This window comes from Ursus maritimus, unplaced genomic scaffold, assembly GCF_017311325.1.
Source record: "Ursus maritimus isolate PB19 unplaced genomic scaffold, ASM1731132v1 scaffold_62, whole genome shotgun sequence".
Lineage (NCBI taxonomy): Eukaryota > Metazoa > Chordata > Mammalia > Carnivora > Ursidae > Ursus > Ursus maritimus.
The window spans coordinates 134,028-157,166 of NW_024426797.1; the positions used below are offsets into that span (position 1 = coordinate 134,028).

The 23,139-nt window shown below is 41.2% G+C and overlaps 1 protein-coding gene and 1 long non-coding RNA gene across 2 annotated transcripts; both read left to right on the forward strand.

Annotated features, from left to right (window-relative positions):
- Positions 1-241: 241 nt before the first annotated feature.
- Positions 242-3,046, forward strand: LOC121101158. The gene is made up of 2 exons (XR_005833093.1): positions 242-1,234; positions 1,384-3,046. It is a non-coding gene; the product is annotated as an uncharacterized LOC121101158 (long non-coding RNA).
- A 1,882-nt stretch (positions 3,047-4,928) lies between these two features.
- Positions 4,929-21,438, forward strand: LOC103680845 (ral GTPase-activating protein subunit alpha-2-like). Its single transcript, XM_040623737.1, has 5 exons — positions 4,929-5,171; positions 14,952-15,119; positions 16,381-16,518; positions 19,446-19,594; positions 21,228-21,438. The coding sequence occupies exons 1-5, from the start codon at positions 4,929-4,931 to the stop codon at positions 21,235-21,237; spliced, it is 708 nt and encodes a 235-aa protein (XP_040479671.1). The 3' UTR covers positions 21,238-21,438.
- The last annotated feature ends 1,701 nt before the right edge of the window (positions 21,439-23,139 follow it).

Here is a 23,139-nt window from a genome sequence, read left to right on the forward strand (position 1 = left end):
CAGCCAAATAAATAAATAAAAATATTTAAGAAGGAAGGAAGGAAGGAAGGAAGGAAGGAAGGAAGGAAGGAAAGAAGGAAAGAAGGAAGTTAAGCGTCTGCCTTAAGCTCAGGTCATGATCCCGGGATCCTGGAGTCAAGCCCGGCATCAGGCACTCTGCTCAGCAGGGACTCTGTTTCTCCCTCTGCCTCTCCCCCTGCTCGTGCCTTCTCTCTCTCTCTCAAATCAATAAAATCTTTAAAATAAAATTAAAAACTTTAAATTCATTAGTTTAAAATTTTAATAGGTAAACTGTAAACAGTAATGATCACTGCTGAGAACAAAATTGATTTTCCAAAGGAATATCTGACAACACTGAGGAAAAATTCAAAGAAATGGAAATCAGAAATGAATAAATAAGATCTGAGGAGAGGTCCAGACCTACCTTACAAGTATCAGGAGGACAAAAGGAGAAAAAATCAGAAGTGATCATTGAACTAATGCAAAATTTACTTGAGCTGAAAAAAAGTCATGCCTTAGACTAACAAGGCCTTCGAGTCCCAGGGAGAATTAGCTAAACAGACACAAACCTAAACAGACATAAACCTATTTGACTTTAAGGAATTAAGAGAAAAATTATCAGAGTTCCAGACAGAAACCACAAGTTCCTTCTAGAAAATGAGACAGAGTAGCATTGAATTTTGAATCTAATCTATAACCCTCAGAGCTGAAAGAACTGTCAGTCTGTCTGTCTTTCTCTCTCTCTCTCAGAACCTTGCTTCATATCACATACATAAGCAGATGTCGGATTGATTTAAGTCCTAAATTGATTTAAGGTCTAAGTATTAAAAAAATAATAAAGAATTTAGTAGACAATCTAGGGGAATATATACATTTGGGAAGTGGTAGACCACCTTAGGTAGAGATAAGACCCACAAGCCACAGAAAAAATGAGGTCCCACTTTACTTTACAAACTTGAAAAAGTTTGCATGTCAAAAGGTACAGTAAAGCCACACTCGGTCAACAGACGGTGAAAAGCATCTGTAACATCAGAGCTGTTAAAAGAGTTCATGCCTCTGATATATAGAGAGTGCCTACAAACCGATGAGAAGACAAACAGCCGATTGAAAAACAGACAAAAGGAGATGAAAGAGAAGTTCACGGAAGAGAAAATAGAAACGACCCTGAATTTCACTGAGCCAGGGAACACCATTAGTTCTGGACCATGCTGAGAGACCTTTATTCACCCATCAGGTAGGCAAAAATTTGTATGAAATCATAGATAAGAAACACAGTCCCATTCTTTGATAAATTTTACATTATATCTTGTGTGATTGTTAAGTCAATTCAAAGTAGTCTGTTTAAAGGCTGTGACTTTTTCCTACCTGGTTTCAAAATTTCAGAAAACCATCACTGAAAATAAGTTTCTCGTTCTTGAAGAATACATTTGGATGATGAAAAGTAGCAAGAATAGCAGATTAACCACGGATTCAAGGTTCCAGTTTTTTTCCTTCGTTGGTCATTCACACTTGTGAGTCATCTACTTTTATTATCTGGCTTTCTTAGTGTCCTAAAGGTCTGACCCCCGAATGAGTTTGGATGGTTGTATCATCCTAACAGAAGAAGACTCCATAACTCAAAGTGTCTTAAAGGTAAAAAAGAAGTATTTTAATCTCCTATAGAAGCAGCTCATGGCAGGGCTGGCAGAGAATGTGGGTTATTCACACTCTCTCCATGATTCTGTACAGTTTTCCCTACTCTGCCCTTTCCCTCTGGCAGGGTTGGCTTCCACTCCCTGCTGATTGTAAGACGGCGGCCAGCATCAGGGGCACTGCCTTCCTTGTTCGTGTTCAGAGACAACCCAGATATTTCTGTAAAGCTCTTACCTTTTGTCTGAGTGGGACAACCTAGTTTACTTGTCTCTCCTGGCACAGTAACAAGGCGCTGACTGATTCGAAGCTGGCTATGTGAATGGCCCACGAAACAGAACCGTTCCCTGGTCCTGTGGATGGGGCCAGCTTCCTGTGAGTCACCTGGGCTGCAGGGGAGGAAGCACACAGAGCCCTGGGGTTCCATTAAGGAGGGGGAGTGGATTCTGGCAGACAACTGTCCAGCCCAGCACTGCCACACGCTGCAGATGGCCGTACCTAGAAATGGTCACCGCCATCGTATAGACTCTCAGTCGGCCTCACAGTGAGTTGTTATAGTAGTCTTCTAGTGCCATTGCAGCAAATGACAAACTTTCAGTGGCTTGAAACAATGCATTTTATGACCTTGCAGCTCTGGAAGTCAGAAGTTCAAAATCAGTCTCGGTGTGGTAAAATCAAGGTGTTGGCAGGTGTGCGGCTCTGCCTTCTGGAGGCTCTCGAGGAGAATCCATTTTCTTGCCTTGTCCAGCTTCTAGAGGCTTCCTGCATTCCCTGGCTTGTGGCCCTTCATCATATCACCTTTTCTCCCTCTGTTTCCATCTTCCCATGGCCTTGTGTCTGATCCTCCTGTCTCCTTATGGATACTCATGATTACATTGGGGCCACCCAGATGATCCAGGATAATCGCTCCCTCTCACACCTGAATTTAATCACACCTTCTAAATCCCATTTGCCGGGTAAGGTAAGATACTCAAAGGTTCTGGGGATTAGGGCATGGACATCTTTGGGGGGGGGTCATTATTCAGCTAATCAGCTGCCTCCTGTACTCCTGTTTGTGCCTCGCAGCTGTGTTTCCCGCCTCATCTCACATGTGTCTCCTGTGTTTCTCTCTTCATTTGCATTGTACATGAGAAAAAGCAGCAATTTAAACAACTGAATATTAGATTCTGGAGACAGAGTTGCAGGAATAAAAGCACATATAATTTCATTTGTCTCCTGAAAGTTTTTGTTTGGAATTTGAAATTTAATATAATTTTGCCTATGTAAAGTGAATATTAGTGAAACAGTTGATCCGAAATCTCTTTTCAAAGAATATACTGTTCTTGTAAAAGCCCTTCAAAACAATATTTTAAGTGCTGTTTCCAAATGGAGTTTATACTTTTGCCCTTATTATTGTATTGAAGGTCTGTTTGAGGGTGTGTGTGTGTGTGTGTGTGTTTTCCCAAAGTGAATTTGCTTCGGGATCTACTAATACCTTTAATTTTTCACCAGGGAGGAGATGAATTAGTGCATCTTCTAGACTAAGTTTTCTTAGCACTTGGAGAATCTGGTATAACAAATATTCATGGGAGAACGGAAGGACAGTGGCTCTTACATCCCATATACTTTTGACAGCAACAGCATAAACCTGAACAAACTGTACATTCTTGGTGCATCACTTCAGCTGATAATGTGTTCTGTGAAGTATTCTTTAGTCCTTAGTAATTCATTTTTGTATGAGATAAAAGTACTTCAACATACATTAGAGAAAGCAGAGTGGTGATTTTAAAATTTCAGCAGTGACCATTTTTTAGCAGTTCTATCAGCATATTAATTGACATTAAAACCCATCAAAGCCCATTTGGGAATGAAAAAGTTTGAGATGGTTCAGTTTTGTGTATGATATTTGTATTTATTTGTATGATAACACTTAGTTATACTTTTATTAAGTCTCAGTGCACCATTCAATAATGATTCGTGGGCTGTGGGTTTCCTGAAATTGTATTTCATGGAATGAGCAGTTAGAAAAAGTGAATCTGCACAGCCAAGGAAACAGTCAAAAAAACTAAGAGGCAGGGGCGCCTGGGTGGCACAGCGGTTAAGCGTCTGCCTTCGGCTCAGGGCGTGATCCCGGCGTTATGGGATCGAGCCCCACATCAGGCTCTTCTGCTGTGAGCCTGCTTCTTCCTCTCCCACTCCCCCTGCTTGTATTACCTCTCTCGCTGGCTGTCTCTATCTCTGTCGAATAAATAAATAAAATCTTTAAAAAAAAAAAAACTAAGAGGCAGCCCACGGAATGGGAGAAGATATTTCCAAATGACATACAGATCAAAGACTGGTATCCAAGATCTACAAAGAACTTCTCAAACTCAATACGCAAGAAACAAACAAATCAAAAAATGGGCAGAAGATATGAAGAGACACTTTTCCAATGAGGACATACAAATGGCTAACAGACACATGAAAAAAGGTTCAACATCATTAGCCATCAGGGAAATTTAAATCAAAACCACACTGGGATACCACCTTATGCCAGTTAGAATGGCAAAAATTGACAAGGGAGGAAACCACAAATGTTGGAGAGGATGTGGAGAAAGGGGATCCCTCCTACATTGTTGGTGCAAATGCAAGTTGGTACAGGCACTTTGGAAAACAGTGTGGAGGTCCCATAAAAAGTTAAAAATTGAGCTACCCTTTGATCCAGCCATTTCACTACTGGGTATTTACCCCAAAGATACAGACATAGTGAAAGAAGGGCCATATGAATGTTCATAGCAGCATTGTCCACAATAGCTAAATCATAGAAGGAGCCGAATGCCCTTCAACAGATTAAGAAGATGTGGTCCATATATACAATGGAATATTACTCAGCCATCAAAAAGAATGATTACACAAATTTTGCAGCAACATGGACGGGACTGAAAGAGATAATGCTAAGTGAAATAAGTCAAGCAGAGAAAGATAATTGTCATATAGTTTCACTCATTTGTGGAACATAAGAAGTAGGAAGATTGGTAGGAGAAGAAAGGGAAAAAGAAAGGGGGATAAACAAAAGGAATGAACCATGAGAGACTATGGACTCTGGGAAACAAACTGAGGGCTTCAGAGGGGAAGGGGGTGGGGGAATGGGATAGGCTGGTGATGGGTATTAAGGAGGGCCCGTATTGCATGGTACACTGGGTGTTATACGCAAGTAATGAGTCATGGAACTTTACATCAAAAACTTTACATCAAAAACTCCCTAGTTTTTTTGTATTGTATGGTGACTAACATAATATAATAAAAAATATTATTATTAAAAAAAAGAAAAAGAAGTGGTAATGACTTTCTTCCAGACTGTTGTTGGTGGTGTGGGGCAAGAGAGTGTGGTGGAGCTGGATGGTGGTGGGCCTGCAGAGCAGGACAAAAACCATTCCAACAGCAGTACTTTGTCCGACCGAAGACTCAGCAACTCCAGCCTTTGTAGGATTGAAGAAGAGCACCGCACTGTGTATGAAATGGTGCAGAGGATTCTCTTGTCAACGCGAGGTTATGTCAACTTTGTGAACGAAGTCTTTCATCAGGTTAGTGTGTGTGTCGGTGTGTGTGTGTGTGTGTGTGTGTGTGTGTGTGTTATAAGTTCATGAAATTGAAGAGACTTTTGTTCTTGTTCTTTTGCGCATAGTACTGCAAGAAATACTATTGATGAGTTGGGCTACATTCCTGGAATGAATAATGATCCCTCTAATCCTGCTTTCAGTTTGTCATGTGGAGTGTTGTGATTTTGTGTATGATTCTTTAAGATTTTGTTTTTGTAAAATTCCTACATGTGGAGAGGAAATTCTATATATGAGCAAATCATTCCAAAAATACCCTCACGTGTCGGTAAGAAACTTGAAACCCAGAGGTAGGTGGGAAGAAAGCTCTTGCTGAATACTCATCAACCAATGAACATGGCAAAGAGGAGCCCCAGGCTGGTGTTGTCCCAAGGGCCAGAGGGAGTTCTGTGGAGGCTCTGCAGATGGTTGTACTTTCCCTGCAAACACACATGGCATGAACATGTGATTGAAGTATTTATGACGTAAGAGGAAAAAGTTGGGTGGGGAGGGGAATAAGGGGAAAGCAAGGGATGACGCTGATACAGCACCCTGGTGGTGGCCACTGTGGTGAGTGAAAAGGGAGGGGAAGTACAAACAAGAAAGCAGGTGCAAGTGCGGAAGAAGATGGCAGAGAGAGACCAGAGGCCGGGCAATGATTAGCAGCCCTGAGCTACAACCGGGGCTGGCTCTGCCCCCCCAGGGGCATTGTCCGGAGACATTTTTGGTCGTCACAACTGGAGAGAGGGCAATGCTGCTGGCCTCTAGTGGGTAGTAGCCAGTGATTATCCTACAGGCATAGGACAGGGCCTGCACTCGCCCACGACAGGGAACATCAGGCCTCAAATGTTAGTTGTGCTGCTGTGGAGAAGCTCTGACAGAGGAAACAGAACCCGCGGTGCAGCGGAGAAGACAGCCGACCTGTGGTGTGGGCTGGAGCCACTGGCCACCTGCATCTTGGTACCGGTGCCCTGGGAGACAGAGCCTGGCTCTTTTGTGGGTGTGTGCATGTGATGGGGACTAGCTGTTGAGTCTGGGCACACGCACAGAAGGTGAGGCCCCTGAATGGCAGAGACCTGTGGTCCGTGGGGAGAAGGGGAGGAGCCCTGTGCACACACGTGACCGGTGCATGCGCAGTATGAAGAGCTTTCCGAGGAGGGGCAAGACTTCTAGATAGCGATGAACCCTTTCACTTCTGAGACTGTCATTAAGGAAAAATCAACCAACAATGAAAGTCCCAGTGTAATCCACAGCAATCTGGAGGTGTTCACGTATTTTGTATTTTAGTGAATAAAAAGGTTGGACTTAAGAAAATATTAGTGTAATATTCTCACTCCCTGACTGTGTCTTCTCTGTCTCATTTCCTGGCCTCTGTTTTCTTTGACCCCAGATTCCAAGAATTGACCAAGTTCTGGGCTTGAGCCTCTTCGTTGTAAGTCCACACTTGCTTCCTTCGGGCTCGGAGCCAGCAGCCATGTGGCGTGAGACTCTCACTCAAGCTTTTTGTCTGGACCTTGCTTCTTGTTTGCACACTTGCCTTTTAAAATGCCCCCTGGTGACCTTGTCTGACATTCTAGTGGTGTCTTAATGATGATGAGGCCAGAGCTGAGCTTATTTTCTTCCCTAACATCAGCTTCTCCTCATGACTTGACCACTTCTTTAATGGGACTCGTGTTCTTGTGTGCATATTAATTTCAGCCCTCCTGTGCTTCTCGTCTCCAGCTCCTCCAGTGAGCCATCCCTGGACAAGCCATGCAGGGGGCTTTCTCACTCCTGCTCCCTCCTTTTCCTTTGACCGTGGTTAGCAGCATGCTCCCTGGAGCCCCGCACCTGCTGTGTCATCCCTTTCTAGCCTATACTGTATATGTCATGCTGACAAAACATTGTTTTATCATAATAGTCCAGGACTTAAAAATCTACCCTAGTCTGTCCATTAACGTTGCCCTGTTGCGTTCCTGTTGTACCCACGGAAGGTACTTGGTAACCATTTAATTTGAGTTGAAGTCATCAAGGTCATATAATTGAGGATAGAGGTCATATTCTTTATAGAGTAAAGGACTAGATCATAGTATTTCAGGCTTTGTTGATCACACGGACTCTGTTACAGCTATTTAGCTCTGTCTTTGTAGTGAGAAAGGAGCCATGGACAGCACATAACGAAGAAGCGTGGCTGCGTTCCCGGGGAACTTTATTTAGGAAAGTCACTTGGCAGGCTGGATTTGGATGACAGGCCATACTTTGCAGGCCCTGATCTGTAGCAATGTTTTAAGCTCTTGGACGCCAGTGCTTACTGTAAGACTAGATATGATTGACAAAGCTTGTAAATTTTGCACACGAGATAATGCTAAACTGATGTGGTTTTACCTTTATTGTGTAAACTGTTAATTTACTATATGGAAAGTTTTGTCTGCATCCATTATTGACATTGCACCGCTGGCAGAGGGTGCTCTAAATTCTGCATGCCATTTAGTCCTCACTCCAATCTAAATTCAGTTCAGAAGTAGCTTGGGCCAAGTAGGTAACTGCAGACTACTTATGACCGAACTTCTGAGACATCTTTGTGCCGTGAAGCCAAAAAACATTTTATTTACACCTTCTCATTATTCTTCATCAAATCTAATTTGAAAGCATGTATGTGAAATTTAAACTGTAAGGGTTGTGCATGTGAAAATACTAAGTAGAGATTCTTGAAGGGGCATGGGTTTTAACATTGCATTCTATTGCCCTCTTGTGGTCAATGATGTATTGTTCTTTTTTGGGGGGGCGGGATTTTTTTGTCTGTTCTTTTTTTTTTAATTAATAATATTTTTTATTCTATTAGTCACCATAGAGTACATCCCTACTTTTTGTTGTAAAGTTCCATGATTCATTGCTTGCGTATAACACCCAGTGCACCATGCAATACGGGCCCTCCTTAATACCCATTACCAACCTATCCCACTCCCCCACCCCCCTCCCCTCTGAAGCCCTGTTTGTTTCCCAGAGTCCATAGTCTCTCATGGTTCATTCCCCCTTCTGTTTACCCCCCTTTCTTCTTCCCTTTCTTCTCCTACAGATCTTCCTGCCTCTTATGTTCCATAAACGAGTGAAACCATATGATAATTGTCTTTCTCTGTATTGTTCTTTTCAGGATGGCAAAATGTGACTTGTTTCCTAGTGATTTCGTTTTCAATTTTAAAGTGTTCAGAGACTATTTAATATTTAGGCCTAAAGGCCATTAAGGTTTAAAATGTGCATTCAGCAAGCTCATGTTCTCAGTGAGGGAGGTAAGATGTGTGTGTATGCACCAGAGAACAGTGCATGATGGAGGAAGGTCAGATGTCCATGGGTGTGGTGTCGAAATTAATGCTGACAAGGGGCCCCGAGCGCAGAGAGGCTCGTGACAGGGGCTAACTGTGCAAGTCTCCTTGGCCTGGATGGTTCGGTAGGTTGCAGGCAGTGGAAATAGATGGTAAATGAGGGGAGATGAGGTTCAGTGGTGCTCAGGGCAGCCTCAGTTTGCTGCTGCCCCCAGCAGGCAGGCTAACAGTGAGTGGTAGAAGCTTCAGGTGGGGCAGTTCTGGTCTCGGGGTCACTCCGCTGGAAACTTGTCTTCTTACCAGTGTTTTTCTTACCTGTTGTGACCATTTGTAGGTCATGAAGTCAACGTATCAAAAGCCAGTCTTTTGGGGCGCTTGGGTGGCTCAGATGGGTAAGCGTCTGCCTTCGGCTCAGGTCATGATCTCCAGGTCCTGGGATCAAGCCCCACACTGGGCTCCCAGCTCAGCGAGGAGTCTGCTTCTCCCTCTCTCTCTCCCCCTGCTTGTGCTCTGTCTCTCTCTCCCAGATGAATAAATACAATCTTTAAAAAAAAGGCCAGTATTGTTTTAAAATAATGGAATAGAATAGAATAGGATGGACCGAAACATTTCAGAGTACCCTGCATATTCTAAGGATTAGTATTTCTTTGTAAACCTTCTAAAACAACATTTATTATCCAAATGCATATATGTTTCCGTAAAATGTCTTACTTAGGTTATGGGTCTGAAAAGTTCAAAGCACTGCTCTAAAGGTTATTTGTCAATTATGTTGTTTTGTTGGTGTTGGTTTTGTTTTAAAAAATTATTTTTAAAAATGTGAATGTTTATTAGACAAATAGAGTCCCAAGCCAATCACTCAAAATACTGCCATTAAGCAACCCCTGTTGATGTTTGTAGAGTATCATTCCAGGTATTCCTGCATGTGTCTATTTGACTGCTGGCCTGGCTAGCTAGAGAAGCAAATAAGAGCCTGGCAGAGAGGAGATGGGTAAGGCAGGATATAAACAGAGAGCAGCCTGGCAGACAGACAGGAAGGCTTACAGAGGAGCTGATAGACGTAAACAAACTGGCAGGCAGGCATAGAGGATTAGACAGGTGGGTGTAGACAGGCCAGCTGGCAGAGGTGGAAGTGAGCAGGGAGGTGTAGATGGACAGGTGCATAGGTGCAGACAGACAGGTAGACAGACGGAGAATTTGGCAGGCAGTTAAAGATGGACAGGCAGGCAGCCAGCCATGGATGGGTGAAGGTAAAACCAGACAGAGGTTGACTGAGGTAAAGGCAGAGACAATGGGAGGGTATGTGGAGGCACCGGGGTGGGGGTGAAGGATTGACAGGTAACTTTATGACAATGGAATCTTAATTCTTAATGATGCTTTTGTGCGTTTTTAATGAAGAGCTCTGAATTTTATTTTATTTGAATTTGACAGCAGAAAAAATAAAGAGAAACAGAATTGTAGAAATTCAAATAAACATTTCCTTTAACACAAGAAATATTAATTACCAAAATATTTATCTATAATGAGAAGATTAAAATCACATTAAGGTGGTGGCATCAGTTTTTATCCCCATGGTGTAATTTTAGATAGCACTTATTGATTTCTTAAGAAATCTGAAGAAATTATCAGCCTGGTATTTTCTTCAGCCTCCTGTTCCCATCCACTTATTTCATTATATTATCAATTGTGAGCCTGAATTTACTATTATTTGCAGTCAGTTTTGGAATTCTGATGTGCAGAGTTGTTCAGTCTTGGTTCTGAATTTAGCTACACTCTCCTCCTGGTGTCCTGAGTCCTAACATGCTTGCTTTGATGCACTTCTTGGATGGCCTTGTTTTGTCATTGAGTGGGTGTTTTCAAGAAGGTGTCTTGAGGCTCTAGTCCCTGAGTTCGTTTGTGATGAGGAATGTTTCCCTTTTGCTTTTCCACATGAAAAACAGTTTAACTGGGTATAATAATTTCAGATCACCCTTTCTTCCAATTAGGAATTTTCAAGTCAAAACTTTTCTAGAATTTTCAGTATGAATACCTTCAACATGTTTAAAGTAATAAAAGACAACTTGGAAATGTTTCCAGGAAACAAGAAATTATAACAAACGACTAAGCAGATTTGAATAATAAGGAAACAGAACTCCTAGAGATGAAAAAAAAAAGTAATAATTGAAATAGTAAAGGAAAACCTTAGTGGGTGAGTTTAATAGCAGGTTAGGTACAGCTGAGGACTGAATAAACAGAATGACAGACCTGAAGAAATTATCCCAACTGTCCCCCAGAGAGACAAAGATGAAAAATACGAGAGGTCGAGACATGGAGAATACGGTGAGAAGGTAGGAAGCGTGTGTTCCATTCTTCTCTATCCTTATTTTTTTGATCTGCTGTTCTGCAAGTTACTGAGAATATCCTACTATAACTGTGGATTGGTCTATTTTTTTTCAAAGTCTATCAGTATTTGCTATACACACACACACACACACACACATATATTTGAGGCAAAATTATTAGTTTCAGTATGGATTCACAAATGTCATATGTTTCTTTGAACTGATTCTTTCATCAGGAAGAATTTTTTCTCTTTATTAATACTTTTTTTTTCCTTTTTGGCCTCAAAGTCAGTCTTGCCTATTCTTAATATAGCTCTACCAGTTTTCTTTTGGTTAGTGTTTGCATGGTGTATCTCTCTCTTTTTACTTTCAACCTCTCTACATCCGGATGTTTTTGGCGTCCCCTTATAAATGGCAAATGGTCTTTTAATACTTATTAAAATCGAACCTTATAATTTCTATCTTTTGATTGGAGCATTGTTCCCTTTACAGTTGACATAACAACTACTGTAATGGTGTATAAGTTCACTATCTTACTTTCTGCTCTCTAATTGTATTGCTGATTGTATTGAATTCTCTCAGGCTGGTTGTTTTTAGCATCCCGTTTTTCTCTTCAAGCTTAGTGTTTTTACACTCATTTGTAATATTTTATTGTTTGCATCCCTAACTTAAAATCTAGCATTAATTTCAACTTTTACCCTGTAAGTATGCACTCCAGTTCCATTTATTCCTTCTCAGTTCATATGCCCCTGCTATGTACAGATTTGCCTCAACTCACAATGCAGTTCTGTCCCGATAAAGCCATCAGAAGTTGAAAATAGAGTAAGTCAGAAATGCATTTAATACACCTACCCTACCGAACATCATAGCTAAGCCTCACCGACCCTGAGCATGCTCAGAACATTTACTTTAGCCTACAAGTTGGGCGATCTCATCTAACACAAAGCCTAGCTTATAATAAAGTGTTAAATATCTCATGGAATTTATTGGATACCATACTAGAAGTGAAAAAGAGAATGGTTGTATGGGTACAAAACGGTAGTAAGTGTATCAGGTGTTTATCCTTGCGATCCCAGGGCTGACTGAGAGCTGTAGCCACTGCCACCGCCCAGCGCCACAAGAGAGTGTCATACTACATATCCCTAGCCCAGGAAAAGATCAAAATTCAAAGTACAGTTTCTACTGACTATGCGTGACTTTCGCACTGTCATAACGTTGAAAACTTCTGAGTTGAACTGTCCTAAGTTGAGGACCATCTGTATTTGAATTCCATATTATGAATATATTATTTATATGTGTACACATATATTATCTCTTTCATATTTATTATTTTACCCAGTTTTATTCTTATATATATATATATATTCATATATATATTTTATCCAATTAGAGTTATCCAAATAATTACCTGTTTATTGCACTTTTATCTCTTCCTAAATCTCTGATCCAGAATTATTTTCCTTCTGCCTAAAGAATAACTTTTAGTATTTCCCTTAGGTCAGATCTCCTGGTAAAAGTTTTTCTCATTTCTGTATCTGAAAATTTCTCTATTTTGCTTTTGGTTTGGAAGTGCAGTTTTTCTGGATATTGAATTCTACCCAGGCATCTGTTCTCTCTTTGCGCATTGAATATTTGTTGCATTGTCTTTGAGAAGTCATGTGAGGTCACGTGGTTGCTCCTTTGGAGGAAATGTCTCTTTTTTCCTCTGGAAGCTTGTAAGATTTTCTGATTGTTCTTGGTTTTCAGCACTTTTACTGTAAGGTACTCTGTATTTACCCTGCTTGTTTGTGATTCTTGAGTGTGTGGATTGACATCTTTTACCAATTTTGGCAAAATTCTCGGGCATTCTCTCCTCAAATATCATTTCTGCCCTCTTTTGCTAATCTTCTTTCCTTGTGCCTCTGCAGCCAAGTATAGGAGCAGCTCTTCATTGTGTTCTCTCTCTTGCCTTCCTTTCTGAGTAGGCCGTCCTTTCGTCTCACCGTGCTTCACTCTGGGTGTTTCCTTTGGTTTTTTCATCCTGTTTTCAGCCATGTCCATTCTGTTGTCAATCCATACCCACTGAGTTTTTCATTTTGGTTATTTTATTTTTCAATTCCATTTCCATTTCTTTTTGAAACTTTCTTTATCCTGATCTCCTATGTCTTTAAAGTATTGTCTGGTTTTTATTGTGGTGTTGTTAATGTTGACTTCTTTTCTCATATTTCTGATTTTTAATGAATATGCTACATATCATATTAACCAGACAGTTTGTACAAATCATTTGGGTTTTACTGTGACCTTATTTTCCTACAGAGAACATTTCTCTTTGCTTCTTAGGAGGAGGATAACATGATATACCTTTGATTTTGGATTTGGATTACCTCATTGTCTACATTTGTCCAAACTCATCACATGGTCCACTTAACATTTGTGCATTTCCTGATTTATAAATTTTATGTAAAGTACCATAAAGAAATTTTGAACTCTAAGGAAGTGATATGCATGTTGAAATGTTTAGGGGTGAAATGTACTGATGTTTGCAGATTTCTTTGCAATGCATCAAAAATAAAATGGGTTGAAAGAAGGATAAATAGGGGTGGGTTGATAGGTATGTGGTAAGCAAATCTAGCAAATGCTAATGGTAGAATCTAGGCGGCAGTACATGGTATTCACTTTAAAGTATTTCTACTTTATTATATGTGTGAAAATATTTGTAATACAATTTGGAACAACATTAGAGTGGGACACCATTGTAGTTTGTCATACTCTTCTTTGTCTTTATTGATCTTTCTTGAGATACATGTCAGAATATTTGTTACATTGATATGTTACCTTCTTGTTATAACACAGACTCCTCTATTCTGCAATTTGATGTGACATCGATGGAAATGTATATATTGCATGAATCCTTGTTACACTAAAGTCTGCCTGTCATTGGATCCTGTAGCATAAACATTAAGGACAGTATGAAATCTCTGAATCTTGAGATTTCAAGACCTAGAATCATCGCTAACTTACTTTGTAACCTTGGGAAAATATCTCATGTGTTCTGAGCCTCAGCTTAATTTTTCATCTATGGAATGAAAACACTTCTGTAGTATTGAGTTCCTCTCCTTTGTGTTTACCCCTCAGTCAGAAATATTCCTTAGAGCTAATACTCAAAAGGCAAATACATTTCTCCTTTACCGTTTTGTTTATATGTTTGGAATCTTACATTAAATCAGAAGTCTTACATGCATATGTGTAAAGAGAGTCTGTAATGTTCAAAAGTTCATGGGGTGCTGTGTGGCTCAGTCGGCTAAAGTCTGACTCTTGGTTTTGGCTCAGGCAGTGATCTCAGCATCATGGTATTGAGCCCCGTGTCAGGCTCTGTGCTCAGTGCTGGAGTCTGCTTGCTCTCTCCCTCATCCTCTGCCCTTCCCCTGCTGGGCACATGCTCTCTCTCTCTCTCTCTCAAATAAATGTGAGAAATCGGAAAAAAGAAAGTTCACATCAATGTGCACAGTGCTACAGCTGGCCAGAGGCTCTCTTTCATGTGTTTTCTGCGAGCGGCATTCACTAGCATACCAGTGAGTACAGACACCTGAGTACAGTCTTGACTCATTGGTATGCTGGTGAATGTGGGCTCCCAGAAAGGGATGGTAAGGTGGAAGGGAGGGGCGAAAAAGAAGGAAGGAAGAGAAAGACAAAGGGGAAGAAAAAAGAAAGGCTCCAATTATTAGCATTTGCCAACTTCTGTGGTGTAAATAATCCTTCCGTCACCAGCATGACATCCCTGCACATGGAGTTAGGCGGAGGTGTGACAGTTGGCTGCAGCTGGCTGCAGTAGTCTGTCTGTTGTCTTATACTCAATTTCTAATTCATTGGGTTGTATAACTGTTATGGTTTATATAGCCACTTAAAGTATCTGTGTAGGCGTGCATGTTGGCTATTTTTGTGAAAAAAATATTCAGAATACAGAAGTTATTTTTAAATTGCATGACATTTTCTGGCCCAATTGAAAATGCCTTTTCTCTTCAGCAAGTTTGGTGTGCACAAAAATATCTGGCTCCGTATGTTTCAGAGGAAAGTCTGAACTTGGTGGTGGTGATTAGAAATGTCTGTTATGTGTCTGTTACAGTGATCTGAGCAGGTGTGGAGTTAAAGAGAGTCTTCTCTTTTTATTTTAGGCGTTTTTGTTGCCTTCCTGTGACATCGCTGTAACAAGGAAGGTAGTTCCAGTGTACAGAAAGTGGATCCTCCAGGACAAACCTGTGTTCATGGAAGAACCAGATAAAAAAGAAGCTGCCCTAGAAGATGCTGAAAAATTAGGATTTTCAGAGACTGACAGCAAAGAGGTAATACGTTGTCGCTTGTTTCAGCTGGGAGTACACGTATTTTAGCAAAGTCTACCCGATCGGGCGAGGGTGCCAGTCAGTGGGGCACAGGCCGGCGGGGCTCTTTTATCGTAGTTGCTTCTCTCCAGTTGCTGAGTTCCGTGAGGACCTGCTTCAGTGAGGCTGCTTCTGGGCTGTCTTCAGGATCATTGGTCACCTCCTTCCCCTCAGGCTAGGTCCGGCTGTGCATGGCAGCTTTGTCATTCACTGTGGCGGCAGACTTGTTTTATGAACCATTGTATGTTCACACGTCTGCGTGTGAGACTAAAAATGTCACTGCCGTATTGGTATTGACATGTTTAAACAAATAGCATTTGAGAAACTAAATTTAGAATGTTTTGGCAGTCTTGTCTTGTGCAGTGGCCTGCCCAGAGCAGCCGAAAGGACTAACCCAATAATGAGTGCTATCTCTTCTCTTAAGAAGCCTCACTTCAGGGCTGGGTGCTGTCCTCAGAGTGAGTGCTGCTGGAATGGAACTTTTCGTCCTGGTTAGGTAAAGCTAGAGGCTGGATAAACCTAAAACGACACAGTGGGATCTCTTCCTGAAACAAAATATCTGTCATATTTCTATTTCTGGCATGCTGTTTTGAAACTAGTCTGAGAAATTATTTTTTTTAAGATTTTTATTTATTTATGTGACAGAGAGACAGCCAGCGAGAGAGGGAACATAGCAGGGGAGTGGGAGAGGAAGAAGCAGGCTCCCAGCGAAGGAGCCCGATGTGGGACTCGATCCCGGAACACCGGGATCACGCCCTGAGCCGAAGGCAGACGCTTAAGCACTGTGCTACCCAGGCGCCCCTGAGAAATTATTTCTAAAAGTGGGTGTTGCAGCAATTAACAACAAACATTTAAGACTATTTGTAATCAAAGGCATATCACTTTTAAATATCTGTATTAATTCCATAATTTTTGATTTTTTAATATTGGTGAAATCATTTTAATAACTGGTCATGAGGTCAAAATGAATAGATAAGCAAATGGAATTTATCACACATTTTAAAGGTCTGTTTTAGAGACTCATTCAGTCACTGGACCTGCGTTTATTTCTTCAGCACATACTAAACACTAGGCACTGTTTGAGGTGCTGGAGGTGGTGAACAAAATGGAAAAAAGACTCGCCCTTCTAAAACCTCTATTCTCATGAATTTTGGTGAGTGTAAGGAATTAAATATGTGAACATGTACTTCTTCCCCCTCCGTGAACTGGTTTTTATCTTCTAAAGACCTCATCTGACGGTTCTCGTCATAAGCGATCTTCCAGTTGGGGACGAACATACTCCTTCACGAGTGCAGTGAGCAGAGGATGTGTGACGCAAGAAGAAAATAAGAACGGGAAAGCCAGGGCCCAGGCTATGCTGCAGGTACGTGGCTGCCCGGAAACATAAAGACCTCTGGTTTGAGTCCATTTGAACATTTTGTTTATTGTGATAGCATCATTAAAGTACGGGGATATTTGTATCTACCTGTCAGTAAACAGCTCTTAAGTTCTCATTCTGAGTTTTCTTCCTGACCGCTCATCTTCAGTTTGTAAAGATTCTTTTCTAGTCGAAGGAGACCTATGAGCTGGTTGCAGTTTTTGAGAGGGATTATTACGCAGTGAATGTGAAATGACTGAGATCTAAATCTTAAAAATCATGTCCTGAACACATATGGGGAGTTAGTCCGTCATCTGGACTCTAATTTGCAAGACAAGCATGGTGATTCTATAATCCCATAAAGAATATTCTTCTTAAAAATTGCCTGTTTGATGATAAATGCTCTACTTTTTAAATCTTTATCTGTATGAGTATTTAAATAGAACCAGTGCCATTTGGGAACATTGGAAAGAACAACTTTGGCTGATCACTTAATCTTCCCAGACCTCAGGATTTTACCTCAAAAATGGGGATTGGGAGATTGATTACCTCTTGGCTCCCATCTAGGTGGAAGGTTGTTAGGTCTCTAAGTGAAAACACAGAATGCCTCTTTTTCCCCTGCTCCCTGGCGCCCACCCTCTACCCCATATCCACCTGAGGTAGCATAGGCATAGCTTGCCTGTTGCCCAATTTTCAATGACATGCTTTTGTCATCCATCTCTCAGTAGGATTCCTTGTCATGGTATCCTTTTTGCTTTCAGGTTCATTAGCAGTTTAATACTCTGTAACTATTGAATCTTCTCATTTTTCAGTGAAAATCAGCAAATAATTTGAAATCAACTTGAAACAAAATGAAGATGATTTTACTTGAGTAGCTTCAAAGAACTCCGGTGCCAGTTGTTAGGAAAATCTGTGCCCTCACCAGAGAAGTGCATGCCGGAGTCCCTAGCCTGTGTCCCTTGGTATTCCTTGTCCTCCAAGTGGATTGCCATATGCCGTCCTCAGCCATCCCACTGCCAGTATCTCCCTAGGTTCAGGAGAGTATTAATTTGCTTTCTGAAAGGATGAGTTACATCGACTTGGCCAAACCAAGAAAAAATACTTTCCACTTGATTGTAGCACAACAGTGTTCAAAAATGTTTAGTTTGGATTCTAATAGCTGTGTTTGTTCTCTTTGTATCCAGTATCTTTGGTCCTTTCCTTGGTTCATTAGGAAAAAGTGGCCAAGTACAGGTTGAATAAGCTAGTACTCTTCTCCAGTTGCTGTTGAGAGGTACAATTTGGACGTATTAATTTTTTTTTAATTTTTACCTTAACCAGTACTGACATGGTAGTAAGAAAGATTCATGGAGTTGGCATTTTGATCTTTTTTAAAAAAGAAAATGAGCGGAGAATATAATATATGAAGACTCCTCACTTTTACTTGGGAGTATGCAAAGTTTCCAATTCACATCAAGAAACCAAATACCTTGAGTGAAAGATCTGTCTTGCAGCAGATCGTCTATGCCATACGTCTTCCAAAAACATGGCCGCGAGGGGCAGCTGGGTGGCTCAGTCGGTTAAGCCTCCGACTCTTGATCTCTCAGCTCAGGTCTTGATCTCAGTCAGGGTAGTAAAAAAATAAAGTGGCCACTAAAATTATACTACCACTGCTAGAGTTGGTTAGTCAAAAAGTTCTTTGTTTTCCTTTTTCCCACTTGAAAGCTAGGAAAGTCTTCACAATTGCTGTTATCATCTGTTACCAATTATTACAGTGCTTATTTAGTAATTCTTTCTAGAAAAGTAGGCCCTGACACCTTTTTAATCTTGCACAAGATAATCTTAGAGGCTGTCAATATTTAAATTCACCCACTTGACTTTTGAGCATGTTTATTTTAATTTCTTCAGTCCGTTTGTGCATCTATTTTAAGATGTTGTGTTGATAGATTTCATTCCCAGGTGAGCCAGAGAATTCTGTTTGTTCCCAGATCCTTTGAATTTGTACTGCTGAACACAAGGGAGACTTAAGAAGGCATAGGATCTAGGTAGATGGTACCCATCCACCTTCATCACCAGACTGACAACTCAGTCTCCTAAACTGAAGGGTCACTGGTGTCGTCTGTGTCAGTAGTAACACAGTGTTAACTTTACTGTAGTGCCCCTAAGCAGTCACTTACGACTACGTAATAGGCCACATCTGTGCGTCTCACAATTTTCTACTGAAACACCCCTGACAGGAAAGGACAGTGAACTCGTACCCTAAAGGTCTGAGGTAGACTGTAGAGCTATTGGCTGATCATCTAAGTTTTTTTAAATCTGTTTTTATCTCAAGAATTCACTTAGGTTTCCTATCCTACTGCATAATATAGTTCTCCTATTAAAAGTATATGCACCTGGAAGCTATGTACTGTTGACCGTGTGGCCTTGCCTGTTTCCTGGCTCCCTACATCTACTAGAGATCTGCGCCCGTGTTGGGTGGTGCTGGCCATGCTTCCTACCTGCAAAGTTCATGTGCTGGGATATTCCACAGCAATCAGATAGTTTCTCCCAGCCACTGTCTGACCACTGCTCCTCTTCCTCCCCCCATCCCCGACCCCAAAATTTCTCACCCAGAAGCAGTGATCCTATCTTACTGTTTTCCCCTTTTCTTTTGAGGTAATGTAAAAAGAAGTCTTCAGAAACTTTTCTGATTCATAAATTTTCTAAAGTTGCACTATTAATTTGTATTAATAATTTTTTTTCTAGGAAAGGTCTTTCAAGTGTGTCAGGTGATTCTAAGAGAAGCATTTTAAAAAATCTTGAGTATGTGTTGGTACCACTTGCCTTAGTTGAAATAACTCAAAGGTGATTGTTTAGTAGAGGGAAATTAATATCATTATCTTTAAGAAAAATTTGTTCAGATTTATGTGTTTAGTTACATTTATATGTTTAATGTAAAATTTGTTGATTTCAAGGTATTTTTGATAAATGCAACAAACGTCTTTTTGTTGGAACCATGTCCTGAAGTTCCCATGCTCTTAAGAGAACAAGCTGATGCCTGTAAAGCTGTTTTGATTATTTGTAGGCGCATGATAATGGAGCTTACAATGAATAAAAAGACATGGTAAGTTTATTTCAAATTCATTAATACTGTAAAACAGATGTTTCTCTTTTTCAACATAATAATTAGAACATCAAAGCCTCCACTTACTGATGGCTTTACAAAGTGAACAGTAAGATGATAATCAATCTTCTGTAACAGTTTCTGTGAATTATGAAGAAGGTAAGTATCTAGCACTTTGATAGTTTATTTTTATTATTGGCTTTAAAAATGTTACTGAATGAAAAGTAGTCATATTACTTAATAGTAGATTTTTCCATTTTAAATTGTCATCAGACTGCTTTGTGGAAAAGCAATGTAACTGGTGTTTTCTATCATTCTTCATAAGCCCAGGAGAGGTTGTTAATTGCTCTGAAATGCTGTTAACTGATTTTTATTGCTTCCAATTTGAAGCTTTAAATTCACTTTGGAAAACCAATTATCTGAAATGACAGACTGTCAGAATGACCGAATAATAGTACCGTCAAACATATAGTGGCGTCATGAAAATGTGCTTATGCGAAATGTTTTCGTTTTTCTCCTTTGTTTTTGTTTGGTGTCTCTGTGTTTATAATACCCCTGAAAGTACACAGTGCTGTGGGTTTTTCCCATGCCCCCGTCCCATGATGAGCGCATCACTCCAGCTTAGGAGGTGCTTTCAGACGTTCTCAGCAACAGAGACCTCAGAGCCACTCTGTAACCCTCTTTCTTCATGCCCCTCAGTTCTGGTTGTAAAATGCCTCTCCAGCCTGTCCTTTACGTGTTCCTCCCACCCATCGCTGCCCTGGGGCGGCCTGGCTGGGTCAGCCCTGCTGTCAGTGGGCTTTGGCCTCTGTGCTCAGTGCTCAGGGCTGCTGCAGACCAGCTCTGGTGGCCACTTCCCTCCTGGAAGTCCTCAGTGGGGCCCCGTTACCACACCTGTGTTCTGGATGCTTTTTCTCGATGTCCTTGAGTCAGCACTAAAGGGAAAGCTCTGTGTGCACCTGGTGGAAAGCATAGAAATGAGGCAGGACTGACCTGGCAGGGGCCCCTAGGGCTGTGGAGTCCAGCCTTTTCCTTTCTCCCATGAAGGGAGGGTGGGCCCAAAGGAATCCCATCAGGTAGCAAGTTCACTGGTACAGAAACCACAGGAATCAAAATGATTATTTTAGGATGTAAATTCCAGGGGTGCCTGGGTGGATCAGTCGTTGGGCATCTGCCTTCAGCTCAGGGCGTGATCCCGGTGTTCAGGGATCAAGCCCCGCATCAGGCTCCTCTGATGGGAGCCTGCTTCTTCCTCTTCCACTCCCCCTGCTTGTGTTCCCTCTCTCGCTGGCTGTCTCTCTCTCTCTCTGTCAAATAAATAAATAAAATCTTAAAAAAAAAAAGAAGTAGAATAGTTGTTATACCGAGAGTTTTGTCTTCTCCCAAGTTACAGCCAGGACTAGCTGCAGACACCAGGGGATTTTGAACCAGTAGTTTTGTTCATGATAATAGCTGATTTCTCCATAGCTCAGATCCTGGTTACAGTTGATCAAATAAATTTTGAGACGCTAAAAGAAAATCAAGATCAAGTGCTTTTTATTTTAAAGTTCATTTTATTCCTAGTAATTTAAAATATTTTGTTAAAACTCATTCTTCTTCCAAATGAGGGTGATTCAGTTCTCTTGTTGGCTAGTTGGTTTTAGACGCTCATGGTGGCGTGGATCCGAGCAAACCTGTGTGTGTACATTTCTCGAGAGCTCTGGGATGACTTCCTCGGTGTGCTGTCCTCCCTCATGGAATGGGAAGAACTCATAAACGAGTGGGCCAACGTCATGGACTCCTAGACAGCAGTGCTGGCGAGAACTGCTTACGGAGTTGAGATGACAAACCTACCTCTAGACAAACTAAGTGAACAAAAGGAAAAGAAGCAGCGAGACAAAGGTACTTCTACTCTTACAGAGGAATACCAGATGTCTGAGATGGAGGCGGAGTGTGTCTATACATATAGGCAATTAATGCATGGAATTTTGGAATAAACCATACAGGCCGTGTCTTTTTAATGGTGGTGTTGGATGGTGTTTCATAGCACTCTGTCCTCGTAGTAAGGATGATGAATTTATGAAGGGGCTGTGGAGGAAGAAAGAAGATGAAGGGGAGTAGCAGTAGTAGCAACAGGAATAATAATAATGGCTCGTGCTTGTATGTATTCTCTCTCTTCACCCTCTTGGTAACTTCTGAGTTACTATCCAGGTATCACAGACAGAAACTGAAGTACAGAGAGTCCATGGTGATGGGCTCACTCAAGGTACCTAGCTGAGAAGTGGGAAAGCCAGAAATCGAAGCTGGGCAAGTCCAGCTCCAGGCACCACACTAGAAAGACGTATTCCAGTGCCTGCTTAGGCAAGGTAGAAAAATTCTGAGTGTTTCAGATGGGAGTCATTTTGGCTTTTTTTGTTTCTAGATAAAAGTTGTTTTGAGACCTCGAGTCAGATCAAGGTGGAAAACATCAGTGGTGGTTTCTACTGGGGACAACAGTTTGTCTTCATTACTGTTTTAAGGCTGTGACACAGTCTTGGGATTAATTCCCTTGTACTCCAATTTATTGTGTAAAGATTTTGAGGCAGTTCATAGAAGTACCTATAATACAATAGATAAAATGGGTAAGGACACTGGGGCAAATTTAAAGGGAGCGGAGTTGCCGGAGTGGTTAAGATGCCAGAATGCATGCCAGAGAGCCCCCTATTCTTGCTAGGGAGGGAGAAGGGGAGCAAGCTTAGATGTGACTCTGATCTTCACAGGGTTACAGCAGAGGATCACAGATTACAAATGGGGAACATCGACAGCTTAGGTGATACATAGCTTTTCTTGGTCCTAAAACTTGGGAGGAGTTTCTTCTCCCAAGATGCATAAAGTATACATTGCTTGCTTTGGGTAGACTATAGCCTCAACAATAGCCTTATTATAGACTGTATCAGCTTTTCCTGTGTGACAGATCACCCCAAAACATAGTGACTTAAAGGAACAGCCAGTTGTTTAAATCATGATTTTATGAGTTGGCAGTTTGGGTTGGACACAGTTGGGAGTTCTGCTGGATTCCCTCCTGTGTTTGTAGTCAGCTAGGCTGTCAAATAATCAGCCAGGCAGCTCTAGGGTTGGCCAGCTGTCAGCTGGGGCAGTGATGGGGGGACTTGGCCACATACCTTTTATTGCCCAGCAGGCCAGCTCAGGCTTTTTTGGTGAGGTTTTAGGTTTCCAGGAGCAGCAACAGGGCAAGCCCAGATTTTCAAATGCATTTCAAATCTCTGCTTGCTCATTTTGGTACCAAAGTAAGTCATGTGATGAAGCCCAGGGTCATTGTGGGAGAGGCCCACAGAGGATGTGGATGTGGGGAGGTGTGAACCAATTATGGTGATTACTTAACCATATAAACATGTCATTAATGGGACTGATTCTTATAATATCTTCGCTGCAGTCTGTGAGTGGCTGTATTTATTTATAGGAAGGTAAACAATCTGAAAAACAGTTTATGGAATGATACAGAATGAATTCAATTATGTAATTAATGCCTTTGGCAAATATTTCCGATTGATCTATCATCTTGCTTA

Excerpts from the sequence above, each read along its gene's own strand:
- LOC103680845 (XM_040623737.1), top strand. The coding sequence starts at position 4,929 with ATGACTTTCTTCCAGACTGTTGTTGGTGGTGTGGGGCAAGAGAGTGTG. Across the intron at positions 5,172-14,951 it reads TGAACGAAGTCTTTCATCAG|GCGTTTTTGTTGCCTTCCTG; the intron begins GTTAGTGTGTGT and ends TTTTTATTTTAG. Across the intron at positions 16,519-19,445 it reads GGGCCCAGGCTATGCTGCAG|GTATTTTTGATAAATGCAAC; the intron begins GTACGTGGCTGC and ends GTTGATTTCAAG.